Genomic DNA, 12,919 nt, shown 5'->3' on the forward strand with positions numbered 1-12,919 from the left:
CTTGCCTTGGCAAAGTGGTGGGCAAGTTATTGTTTGCTCTTATGTTCTTTGCATATGGAAACATTCCACCCCATTTCACATGTGTTCACTGCATATTGTTATTCAAAGTGCTTTTACATACATTGTCACATATAATTTACCCAACTACCCTGTCAGGTATGGAGAGAATATATCATTATTTTCATTTCATAGGAGATAATTGCCTTGATTTGGAATTAGTGAGAACAGGGAGGTCCCCTATGTCTTAGCCTCTCTGTCCAAGGATTATGGCAGTTAATCTGCCAATATGACTTATTTCTACCACTATCCAATTCCCCCAGCAACTGCATCCACTTAACATTTTTTCCTCATATCCACCACTGCTGGATGATCAGACAGGTTTCTGACCATGAGCAAGGGTCATGAGCTCCTTTCTCCAGCACCCATATTTGGCCAATTTGTCCCTAAACTCCTTGGTTTTCACTCCATAAATAATAGGATTGAGCATTGGAGGTACAATGAAGTAGAGGCTGCCAAGAATGGTGTGGACATGGGGTGGAATTCCCCGGCCAAAGCGATGAGTGAGAAAAGAGAATAGTGAGGGAGTATAAGAGACAAGCATGACACAGATGTGTGTGGTGCAGGTGTTGACTGCTTTGTGGTGGGCTTCCTTAGAAGAGAGCCGCATTATAGCCCGGATGATTAGCACATAAGATGAGGCAATAGCTGAGATGTCTAGCCCAGCAACCAACAAGGCCACCACTAGACCATATATCCTGTTGACTGTAGTGTCCACACACACCATCTTCACCACAGCCATATGCTCACAGTAGGTGCTGGGGATGACATGTTTGGCATGAAAGGGCATCTGCTGAAGGAGGATGGGCATGGGGAGAATGAACAGGGTGGCTCTCACTAAACTCACTAGGCCAATGAGCCCAATGCGACTATTGGAAAGGATGGTAGCGTAGCGCAGGGGCTCACAAATGGCCACATAACGGTCAAGGGCCATGGTCATCAGGATGGCAGACTGCAAAGCAGAGATGGAGTGGATGAAGAACAGCTGGACCAGACAGCCTTCATAGCTGATCTCACTCTGGCCAAACCAAAAGATGCACAGCACCTTGGGAATGGTGGTTGTGGACATGCCCAGGTCTGTGAGGGCCAACATGCAGAGGAGCAGGAACATGGGCTTATGCAGTGAGCGCTCTGTTGAGATGGTGAAAAGGAGGGTACAGTTCCCAAGGATGGTGATGAAGTACATGGAAGAGAAGGGGATAGATATCCATCTGTGTTTGTCCTCCATCCCAGGAATGCCTTGGAGAATAAAGGAAGAAGGATGGCCCTGGGTGGCATTGCAAGCAGTCATGGTGGCACCCTGGTGAAGTACCTGAGAAGAGTAATTAAGTAACTACATGAGCCTCAATTTAAAGAGGAATCAAGATTTTCAAAGTAGAAAAAAGAATTGGAATATTAAGATTCACAAAAATGATTCTGAAATGATATTATGTATCATATAGTATAGTAGTATGATGTAGTTTTGCGGTAGTAATAGTGTGGTATAACAACATTAATATCTGAAAGAATGCATTTGATAATAAATGATTTATTAAGGACAAATTGATTCATTATTCATTAACACAGTATGCCATTAAATTTATAATAATATATTATGTATACTTTTGAATGTATATCCACTTAAATAATGTAACCTGAAGTATGTGAAACAAAATTGGATAGAAATACAAAGAAAAACTGATGAAGTATTACATCCTCCCTCAGCAACCAAGAGGTCAAATAGGTCAACAAAAAGTTTTTTTTGAAAAAAGGTAACTTAAAAGCTTATAACAGGGGGCCAACCCCGTGGCCGAGGGGTTAAGTTCACGTGCTCCACTGCTGCGGCCCAGGGTTTCGCTGGTTCAGATCCTGGGCGCGGACATGGCACTGCTCTTCAGGCCATGGTGAGGCGGCGTCCCACATGCCACACCTAGAAGGACCCACAACTAAAATATACAACTATATACTGGGAGGATTTGGGGAGAAAAAAGCAGAGGGAAAAAAAAAAGCTTATAACAGAATCCTTCATTCAAAAATTAAATAACAAATATTTTCTATAGATATGTGGCCTATGGGCACCTTTTCTATGAGAACTGTACAATAATGATCAGGAATGAAGCAGGTGATGGGCTTCTGCGCACCTGAGAATATGCTACCAGAATGTGAATATAAAGCCCACCCTCACCTAGAATCACTTACCTAAATGTGAGGCAATGTGAGAGTGGGAAGCCAGTCCCAGACACCTTCTTCAAACCTATGTGTGTGCGTGTGTACAGATGTATGTAGCTGTATCTTAGCAAACATACATACAGCTCTTGGAGGGCACATTCATGGCGCTGCATCTCTCCACTCACTACCTTTGGGTACCCAGAACCCATGATGTGTCCCTTCAAGTAACTTAAGTAAAGGTCCCCAGGGTGCCCAGAATTAGCTCCTTGCTATTCCCTCCTTCCCCAAACACACACACACAAGGCACCAGTACTATTATGAGTAAAATTGACCCTGGAGTTTCCCTGACTTCCCAGGAAATGAGGCTGGTTGACATAAGGATTCTGGGAATATTCCAGTCTTTGCCAGTCTGGGAGGAGCCTGAGGAAAGAGAAGGTGAAGTTAAAGCTGAGTCTGAGCTAGATTAGGGCCTGGCAGGGTATCCTGAAGGCTCTCACTCCCAAGCATACGTATGTGTGAGAACCAGGGAGGGCCTTACTCAATGGCTGGAGTAGTAGTCATGCTCAGGAAGGCACAGAGGTACAACCTCTGTTGTGGGATACCCTGGTAACACTGTGTTAGCAGCTTCAAGTTCTGTGTATCCCTAGCCTCTTTCTTATTTTCACTCTAAGCTTTTTCTCAGGGCAACGGCTTTGCCGTAGACATTCCCTAGGACATTTTCTGCAATTCCCACCTCCTCCTTCAGCCCCCACAGCCTCCCGTGTCCCATCATCCCCTCAACTTCTGGTCCAAATGTGACCATATTTCTTCTCTAGTTAGTCCAGAGGAAGCAAGGTATTAAAGTCTTCAGAAAATATTTTGCCAAGTCCACTGCAAAATGCACAAGACAAAACAAAACAGTCACAAAATCTTTCAAAGACTAAACAGAAGCAGGATTCAGAGAGCCAGATTCTAAAACTTGATAGGTGCAAGTTCTGTCTGCACAGAGGCCCTGTGGGGAGACTTTGTTCAGAACCAGGGGTCAGTAAGAGCGAAACAGTGGCAGAGGAAAGTGAGTGGCAGAATAAATAAATAAATAAATAAACAATCAATACATCAACAGAAAGAAAAGATCAACCTAAATAGGCAAGCACAATGCACCTGCTGAAAGACACACCCACATAGTATGCCCTGCACAAAGCTGTGGCTCTAATAACATGTAGAAATCCTAGACTTAGTCATTTTTTCCTCCCCTTCCCAAGGTGGTCTGATGGGTTTATAATGACAGGTAGCAACTCAAAATAATCATTTAATCCTTGCCCTGCTCTCCCATTTTTATATACTTGGCCCTATCAAATACCTGAATACAAGTTCTAGAGAAATTTTCTTGAAGACTATCCCCAAAAGTTCTATTAAATTATTGCCCAGAGGACTCTCACCTCAGTCACAACTTTCAACCTCACTTTTTGGATAATCATACAACTCTGGGATAATAGCCCTGGTCTGATTTCTCCCCAAATCCTGCAGCCCTATTACTAGCATCATGTTTGGCACAGAGTAAGCATACATGTGTCAAATAAATGAATGAATAAGGAAATAATTTATGAAGTAAATATATATCCTATTTCACAAGATATTACATTTTTTTTGTTTTCTTGTTTATATAAACATCAAAACCACACCTACATTTAAAGGCTATAGCTTCTCCTTAAATGGATTTATAAATTCAGGGAAAATCCAAAGAAATTTCAATGATTCTTTCTGCTTGTAATCTTGACAAAATGATTTTGAAGGTAAATTGGAAGAGCAAACATTTGAAGATAATAATGATAGAACAGAATGGCACTTACCCTACTAGAGATGAAAATGTATTATAAAATTGTACTTTATACAATGAGGCTGTGGTGCAGAAATAGACAGATTATTTAAATAGAATAGCATCAATACAAATACCCAAGTATATATGCAATATATTATATAATAAAGACAATATCTCAAAACACTGGAGAAAAGATAGATCATAGATAATATAATTATATAGTAATAATTATATCTTTATTTCTCACATCACTCACAATTTTTTATTTCTTCTAGTGTCAAATCTAGATTTACTTTAATCTATTTTGGACACACGAAGGTTATAAAGAATAACATTTCATGCATCTATATATGCACAATGTAGACTAAGAAACAAAATATCACAAAAAACAGTAAGAGCTTCCCGTGTAGCTTTTCATGTGGCATTTGCTTTCCTTATCCTTCAGAGATGAATTGTGTCATTATAATTCTCATAACGTTATATTTTTTACGCTTTCACTGTATAAATATGAATCTTAAAAATTAAATCATAAATTTTAAAGCATATTTTTGTTTTATATAAAGGGCGTAAATCATCATGTCTCTGCAGCTTGATTTTTGCTCAGCATTGTATTTGTGAGATACATTCATGTTGATGCATGTAGGTCTGGTGAGGTATTTATTATTCCTATAAAGCGTACTTATTACTATTATTTTCAGGTACCATACGATAATGCTATATTTTATTGAGTCAAGATACCACATTTAATTCATTTGTTTATTTGAATGAAGATACTATATTTAATTCATTCATTCTTCTTTGATGAACATATATGTTATTTGCAACGTTTTTATGATTATAATTTTGTTACTAATATCCTTATATAAGGATATCTTGTTCACTTGTGCAGTGTGACTCCTGGGCTTATATTTTAGAAGTGAAATTTCTGGTTTGTAGGATATGCATCTCTCTAACTTTTCTAAATATTTATGAATTTATCTTCAAAGTGGTTGATTCATATTTAGTATCCCACTAGCAGTAAATAACTGTTCCTATTTCTCTACATCCTTACTAATCGTTAGTATTATCTGATATTTGGTCTCATTTTGCCAATCCAAGTGGTGTTAAAGTGGTTTTTATTGCATTTTCCTTATTACTCAGATTGTTGAGGATTGTTTCATAAGTGTATTGGCTATCCATATTTCTTCTGATAAGCACAAGTCCTTATCTTTCAGTATTTTTATTTTTCCTATCAGTTTTCATATCCATGAACTTTGTAATATATATCTTCATTTTTTTTTTCATTTTTGTTTTTCCTGCTGAGGAATATTTGCCCTGAGCTAAGATCTGTGGCCAATCTTCCTCTATTTTTTGTCTGTGTTGCTGCCACAGCATGGTTGACGATTGGTGTAGGTCCACACCTGTGAACCAAACCCAGGCCACCAAAGCTGAGCACACCGAGCTTAACCACCAGGCCACAAGGCTGGCACCTTTTTTGACCTTTTAAAAATACCTTTTAATTCCTTTCTTAATTGTTTTAACATAGAAGCCATGTACACTTCCATTATATTTATTATAAGTACTTAGATTTCATTGCTATTATCAATCATAACATAAAATATCTGTTTCTAATGGTGGCTTTATATGACAATGTAATTAATTACTTTTGGGTTTTGTTTCTTCAAATTCAACAAATTTCTTGAAATATCATTGGTTCTAAAAATCTATTTTTGAGTCTTATAGGTTTCGTCTGTAGAAAAATCATGTTATTTGTTAATAATTATATTTTTATTTCTTCCTTTGTGATCTTAAAACTCTTTCTTTTTATTGTCCTATCATGTCAGTTTGGATTTTTAGCACATTATTGAATAGAAGTGATTAGAGGAGGTGTACATATATCCTACCATATTTTAATGAAACTTCTTTCTTCTACCCTTCGGATCAAAATTAGTGAAAAAATGTAAATGAAACACCAAACAAACAAAAGATTTCAGAAGTACTATTCAGTAGTGAAAAATTAACTTTATGCAAAGAGAGGTCTGGCCTTTGCCCTCAGCTCCTCAGCTCCTGGGAGATGATCTCTAGGCCCTTGCAGTGTCCTGTCTCACAGGAATGCCTCTATTTTGCCTGGGGGCTTTGGCCACTGGATAGTCTATCAATATGATCTACATTGGGAGCTTTGGGTCACATCACCTTAGTTCTGATGTCAAGAAGAACTGGAGACTACAGGTATAGCCTGACCTGGGGAGTCTGGGGAATAAAAATCACCATATAAGCAACCCCAACAACTCTGGACACCAAAGGCTCAAGTGAACATCCTTGGTTGGAAGTACTCTGTGTATAGTCACAAATGGTGACAAATGGAGGTAGCACCCATCCATGACTCTACAGGGAGAAGATGACCAGAAGCTCCTCATTTGTATCCTTCCTGGACTATGTTCTATGCATCTCATCCCTCTGCTGATTTAATCTATGTCTTTTGTTATAATAAAACTTTAATCATAAGTCAGTGCTTTCTTGAATTTTGTGGGTTTTTATAGAAAATTATTGAACATGAGGGTGATCTTGGCGACCCCCACATATTTAGCCAGTTATTCTGAAGTAGGGGTGGTCCCGGGGTCATGTGAACTAGTTGGTGATGTTCAAAGTGAGGGTGGTCTTAGGTGAACTATTCCCTCAGATTTGCAGTTTGGCCCACCTCAGGTAACTATAAACATTGGGTAGACAAGAATTTTCTTAGTTTTATTAGACCATTATTAATCATAAGGAAAATTGTTTATGTTAGACATTGTTCCAGTTATTGCTGTGTAGGAAACCACTTCAAGCTTCACAGCTTAAAGCAACAGCCTTTGTTTTGCTCGTGAATCTGAAATGTTAGGGCTTAGAAGGGAAAGTTTGTTTCTGCTTCCCTGGGTCCTGGCTGGGGCAGCTCAAAGGCTGGCTCTGTTTGGCCTCAGAAAGGGTTCTTGAATCATCTGAATACTGACTTCCTCCAGAATCTGGTGTCTGGGATAGGAGGATTTAAATAGCTAAGTGATGGAACAGCTAGAAATCCTCATTAATCTCTCTCCATCTCCACATGATATCATGGCAGCTTCAAGGAAGCTGGAATACTTACATGTAAAAGAGAGAGAGAGAGAGAGAAATCAGAAGCGGGGGAGTGGAGGAGAGAAGGAGGGCAATGAAGAGGGGACAGAGGGGGAAAGGAGGAGAAAAAGCAGTCTGAATTTCCTTCTATAACCCAGCTTCAGAAGCAAATCACATATTAGCATTGCCAGCACATTATTTTTCCTAGAATTAAGTCATTAAGGCCAGCCCATATTTAAGGAGAAGGAACATAGCTTCTATCTCTCAGCAGAGTGTCAAGATCATTTTGTAATAAGAGCATGCAGGATGGGATATATTGGTGTAATTATCTTTTTATCATCTTTTAAAATCATTTTTAACATTATTAAATTTAAACATTTTTATAAGACAAATTGGATACATAGTTATGAATATATAGATATAGATATTCCAATACTCCCAATCCAGATTCATCCCTGTTTCCATTATTCTTTTTAAAAATAATGTAGCAAAAGGACAATTACAAACTCAATAAAAATTTGTGCTGGTTAATTTTATGTGTTACCTTGACTGGGCTAAGGGCTGCTTCAATAACTGCTAAAACATTATTTCTGGGTGTTTCCATGAGGGTGTTTCTGCAGGAACTTAGCATTGGAATTCATACAATTGGTAAAGATTAACTTTACCAATGTGGGATGCATCATCCAGTTCCCTGAGGGCATGAATAGAACATAGAGAGGAAAGGACAATTTGCTCTCTTTGGTTGAGCTGGAACAATGATCTTCTCCTGCCCTTGAACTTCAGTGCTCTTGGTTCTCAGGCTGTAGGCCTCAGACTGAAACTCACACCATTGGCTTCTTCTTTTTCACACCATTGTCTTTCCTGGGTCTCCTGTTTGCATACTGCAGATTGTGGGAAGTTAAGTGAGACAATTCCCACAATAAATATCCTCTTTTATCTATCTATCTATCTATCTATCTATCTATCTATCTATCTATCTATCTAATCAATTATATACTATTTGTTCTGTTTCCCTGGAAAACCTGACTAATGCAAAATTCTGTAAAAATCCTCTCTCAGTGCTCTCTTATAAGCTGCCCCATGGTTAGTCTTTGGGGGAGATTTTGATGTGCACAATAATTTTTATTTGTGAAGCACTAAAAACAAAAAGTAAACAATGTAGCCAAGGATCTGCTTTTTTTAATTGATGTGATTAGGCTTGTAAACATGCATCAGACTCAAAAATCTCCTCTCTGAAAACTTCCAGAGTCACGCCAAAAAGGGAAAAGCCTGTTGAGGAATTTACACCTGTTGAGCTCAAGCACTCCAGTCTGTCTTTGGGTACAGCCAGAAGATGCAAAAATGTGATTGGGAAATAAAAATTGATATGAACCTAAAAATTATTTAAAAGTGATAGGACTTCAATCACCTTTCTTACCCTCCACCCCCTGCCCCAATGTGTAAGTGTAACATTTTTCCATATTAATCTATGGCTAATTCTCTCTCCTTTCTTCCTAACTAACCATTTTCCCATTAGCCTGGATGTTTTCACTGTATCTAGGACTTTCTGTTGCATCTATGTGAATGCACATTTTAGGTGAAACAGACTGTCTCTAGACTTAAGAAATAATCTCCTGGATCTCTAGAATATACTAAAATGGATTTTTGTCATGCTTCTTGTGGCCTGAGTTCGTTGATATAGGTTCCTGGCTCCACAGCCTGTTACATGGACTAATAATCATTTAGCTTCTGGTAATTGTATTGCATTTGTTCAATGTACCCAGTCTGGAGTCTTAAATGCTATTGCATAGATATTGTTATATCAGATAATTCAACAGTTTATCCTTTAACAAAAAAACATACAGGACTAACTCAGGCTATGTTTTCTGAACAACATTTCTATCAATAAAATTCTGACAACAGTGTGGGTATGGACCATACAAATTAACGTTCTGCAGACTGATCTTATCTACTTTGGGGCAAAAGGGGAATAGAGAGAGCAAAAAACAAATCCCTGCCAGCAGTTAGTCCATATCGTTCCCAAATGAACAAAAACAAAGCCTAAGGAGATAATCAACACATGGAGAGGCCACTCTGTGACAATATCTGGAAGACAGAGAGAAGGCCAATCCAGAATTGGCTCTCCTGGCTAACATGAGTCACTGCCTTTTCTTTACCAATGTGACCCAGCCCACATTTATTCTCACATTTCCTTGGTAAAAAATATTAAGATACAATCACCAAATTACCCTTGTTTCTTGACCATATCCAATTTAGAACCCCCCAAACTTCCAAGATCTATTCTTAAAATCATTAAAAAAAACTTCACAACTATAAGAATCCCCTCCCAACTCTCTATTATGGGTTTCACAAAGGTTCTTCTAGAGTAGAATCAGTAAATTTAACTTTTTGACCATAGATATGTTCCTGGTGGTCTTAGGTTGGTCAGTTTCAATGATTTCCAACAGAGGAGACAGTTGTCACAGTTGTTTAATTGTCCTTTATCCAATATACTGGAAGTACCTTATTACAATTAACTTTTGAAAGAATTTTTCACAGAAATGGCTTAGTTATTCAACATAGGAACCATGAGAAGACTAAAAATATGTACTCAAGTTATGAACAGGTTATACATTTTTGTCTCAGCCCAATGGAAAGAAGCATTAGAATGAGGATGGATCATAAATAAATGATTACTTCACTATAAAAATAATAAAATTAGTGATTACTTTACTGTGAGAAAAAAATAGAATTATCTTATCATATACATATTTTCCTCCTTGCTCTAATAGTATCTTTTATACCTTGTCTCTGCAAATACCATATTCTGCTGTAATTACTTTTTTCTCTCCCTTGAGTGTGAATTTCCTGAAATTCAATGTCTAGTATGCCAAGTATATATTTAATCCTCAATACATACTTTTCTTTTTTTGAGGAAGATTATCCCTGAGCTAACATCTGCAGCCAATCCTCCTCTTTTTGCTGAGGAAGACTGGCCTTGAGCTCACATCCGTGTCCATCTTCTTCTACTTTATATGTGGGATGCCTGCCCCAGCATGACTTGACAAGCGGTGTGTAAGTCCACTCCTGGAATCTGAACCAGAACCAGCAAACTCCGGGCAGCCAAAGCAGAATGTGTGAGCTTAACTGCTGCACCCCTGGGCTGGCCCCCTGAACCATGCTTTTGAATGAGATATTCAACTACAAGAGTAAATAAATGAATGCAGTTTCTAAGGTTCTTGCAAAAGGTTTGTTCTCTTCAGAAAGTAGATTAGAGATTTCCAAGGCCTGAGCTGAGCTAACGATGAGGAGTTATTGCTTAATGGTTACAGAGTTTCTATTTTTGCTAATGAAATTTTTGGAAATTTTCAGAATAGATAGTGGTAATGTTTGCACAATGTAATGGGTTGAACTGACAACTTTTATGTTACATGTATTTTATAATAACACAATAAGTTTTTTTTTTTTTTTTTTCCTCTGTTTATCTGACACTTATAACGCATGAAGGCCAGCTGTTTGGAGAAATACACTTGTCAATCCTGACTATCCTGGGTTACCCTGGCTAGCATTAGCAGGAAAATCTGTGTCCTGGGAATTCTTATATACCCAAAGTGTTGTCGACTAAATGAGGTAAACAAAATTCCACAGTGAGTCCACAGTGGCCCACAAAATCATCTGCATATGAAGCTCATCGCTGCACATATCAGGAAAAATGCACAAGTCAACAGTCATGAGATGAGTATATTAGCTACGAAGTGTCATCTTTTGAAGTAATTCCTTGAGAAACTTGTGCTATGCCTTTCCCATTGATATATGTGCTTTCAGACTTCTCACACTTTCACCCAGCAGTTACGTTCATCTGTTTAAAATCTAATCCCAGATCCAGAGGATCCTGGGTTCTCACAGCCATTTCTGCCCTAGGGCTGATGCTCTTGCTGCAAACACACTTGGTCTAAAAAAGTGCTAACAATCAATCAGTCAATGTGTGTGTGTGTGTGTGAGGGGGGAGTGTGTTCTTAATTTCATGAAGCTATTAGAAAATAGTTCTTTTTTGACTACTTTCCCTCTCCCCCAGCACTTGGTTTTCTGTGCATAGAGAGAATAACTTTTTCTGGCTCTTACTGTCAAAAGTACTACCATGGCTCCTCACTTTTCCCTAGGAAGATTCAAGACCTACAGGCGCATTAGCAGACCATACAATAGTTTGACAGGAAAATGATATTCTGTACATGTAGCAGGTATAAATGAGTTGTTCTAAATACTTTAAAAACTCTAAGATAATACATGATACTGGCTTGCTGGGATTATCAGAAACAGCAACTCTAGTCCCAGGATAAGAGGTGCTGCAGAAGGTAGGACATTAATTATAACTTTTCCCATGGTCGTCAAGGTATGTAGAAAGCATAGCTATCTCTTCCCCATAAAAAAGCCAAATATTCTTAGGCGTATCTGTTTGGTGTTAATGCCATAGACCAAGGGGTTGAGAACAGGGGGCGCGAGGAGATAGAGATTTGCAAGTACAATGTGGACACGAGGAGGTACTCGGTGGCCAAAGCGGTGAGTGAAAAAGGAAAAAAAGGCAGGAACGTAGAAGACAAGAATGACACAAATGTGGGCCCCACAAGTGCTAAATGCTCGGAATTGGGCATCCTTTGAGGGCAGGCGCAGCACAGCCTGCAGGATCAGGCCATAGGATGTGGTGATGAGGACCACATCCATGCCAGTGACTGAAAGTGCCACAGTGAGACCATAAATGGTGTTGGGCTTGACGCTGGCACAGGCCAGCTTAGCAATGCCCATGTGCTCACAGTACGTATGGGGGATGATGTGATGTCCACAGAAAGGTAAGTGTTCAATGAGGATGACAAAGGGGAAAACAAAGAGAAGGCCACGGACCACACATGCCAGACCAATCTTCACAATCACTGTGGCATTGAGGATGGATGTATAATGAAGTGGACGGCAGATAGCCACATAGCGGTCAAATGCCATGGCCAAGAGAACAGCTGACTCTGTGGCAAAGACTGTATGAACAAAAAACATCTGGGTGAGGCAGCCAGGGTAAGAAATTATGTGGGATCTAAGCCAGAAGATTGTTAGCATTTTGGGCAATGTGGTTGAACAGAGTACCAGGTCAGTGATGGAAAGTAGGCACAGGAAGAGGTACATTGGCTCATGCAGAGTTCTATCCCTTGTGATGATGTAGAGAATGGTGCCATTGCCAACCAGAGCAAGGATATACATGGAGCAGAAGGGGATGGCAACCCAAACGTGCTGGTCTTGCATCCCAGGGATTCCAAGTAGAATAAATATAGAAGGATGGAAGGCGGTGTCATTGGGGACAGATGCAGAGAGCATAATGATCCAGAGAACAGAAGCCTTTATCTTTCTAAAAGTGGTTAGAAAATGAAATTAAGTCATCCTAGATGTCATTTATTCCTCCTACATATCCACTCGATTTCCTGCCTTTTTCCATTCCCACCAATTCTACTCCAAATCATGCCTTCCCCATTTCTTGGCTGGGTCACTAAAATAGCTTTGTAACTAATATGACCCCTTCTAGGATTTCTATCCTCCAGTGAAGCTTCTACACTGCTGCATAAATATTCTGACATGTGAAAATTGTCAACTATAATAAAAATATCTTCCTCTGGTCTACCATCCACCACTTTCCATCATGTCCTGAGACTTGGGACACTGGAACTGGGACATCACCAGATTCCCCTGCCCTCCCACTTCTAGATGGATTTGACAATAGGAAAAATGAACAGGATATTAGAGACAGGTCGAGGATTTATTCCTTCAGCTCCCTCCCAGCAGGGTTGTTGCGAGCTTGCTGAGTCTCTATGCTAAAAGCCTTGTCTCGTTCTG

At 39.1% G+C, this 12,919-nt stretch overlaps 1 protein-coding gene and 1 pseudogene across 1 annotated transcript; both read right to left on the reverse strand.

Annotated features, from left to right (window-relative positions):
• Positions 1 to 370: 370 nt before the first annotated feature.
• On the reverse strand, positions 371 to 2,414 carry LOC124252275 (putative olfactory receptor 52P1; annotated as a pseudogene).
• A 9,041-nt stretch (positions 2,415 to 11,455) lies between these two features.
• On the reverse strand, positions 11,456 to 12,406 carry LOC124251853 (olfactory receptor 52D1-like). Its single transcript, XM_046684754.1, has one exon. The coding sequence runs from the start codon at positions 12,404 to 12,406 to the stop codon at positions 11,456 to 11,458; it is 951 nt and encodes a 316-aa protein (XP_046540710.1).
• Between the last annotated feature and the right edge of the window lie 513 nt (positions 12,407 to 12,919).

This window comes from Equus quagga, chromosome 14 (genome assembly GCF_021613505.1).
Source record: "Equus quagga isolate Etosha38 chromosome 14, UCLA_HA_Equagga_1.0, whole genome shotgun sequence".
In the NCBI taxonomy this organism is placed as follows: Eukaryota; Metazoa; Chordata; class Mammalia; order Perissodactyla; family Equidae; genus Equus; species Equus quagga.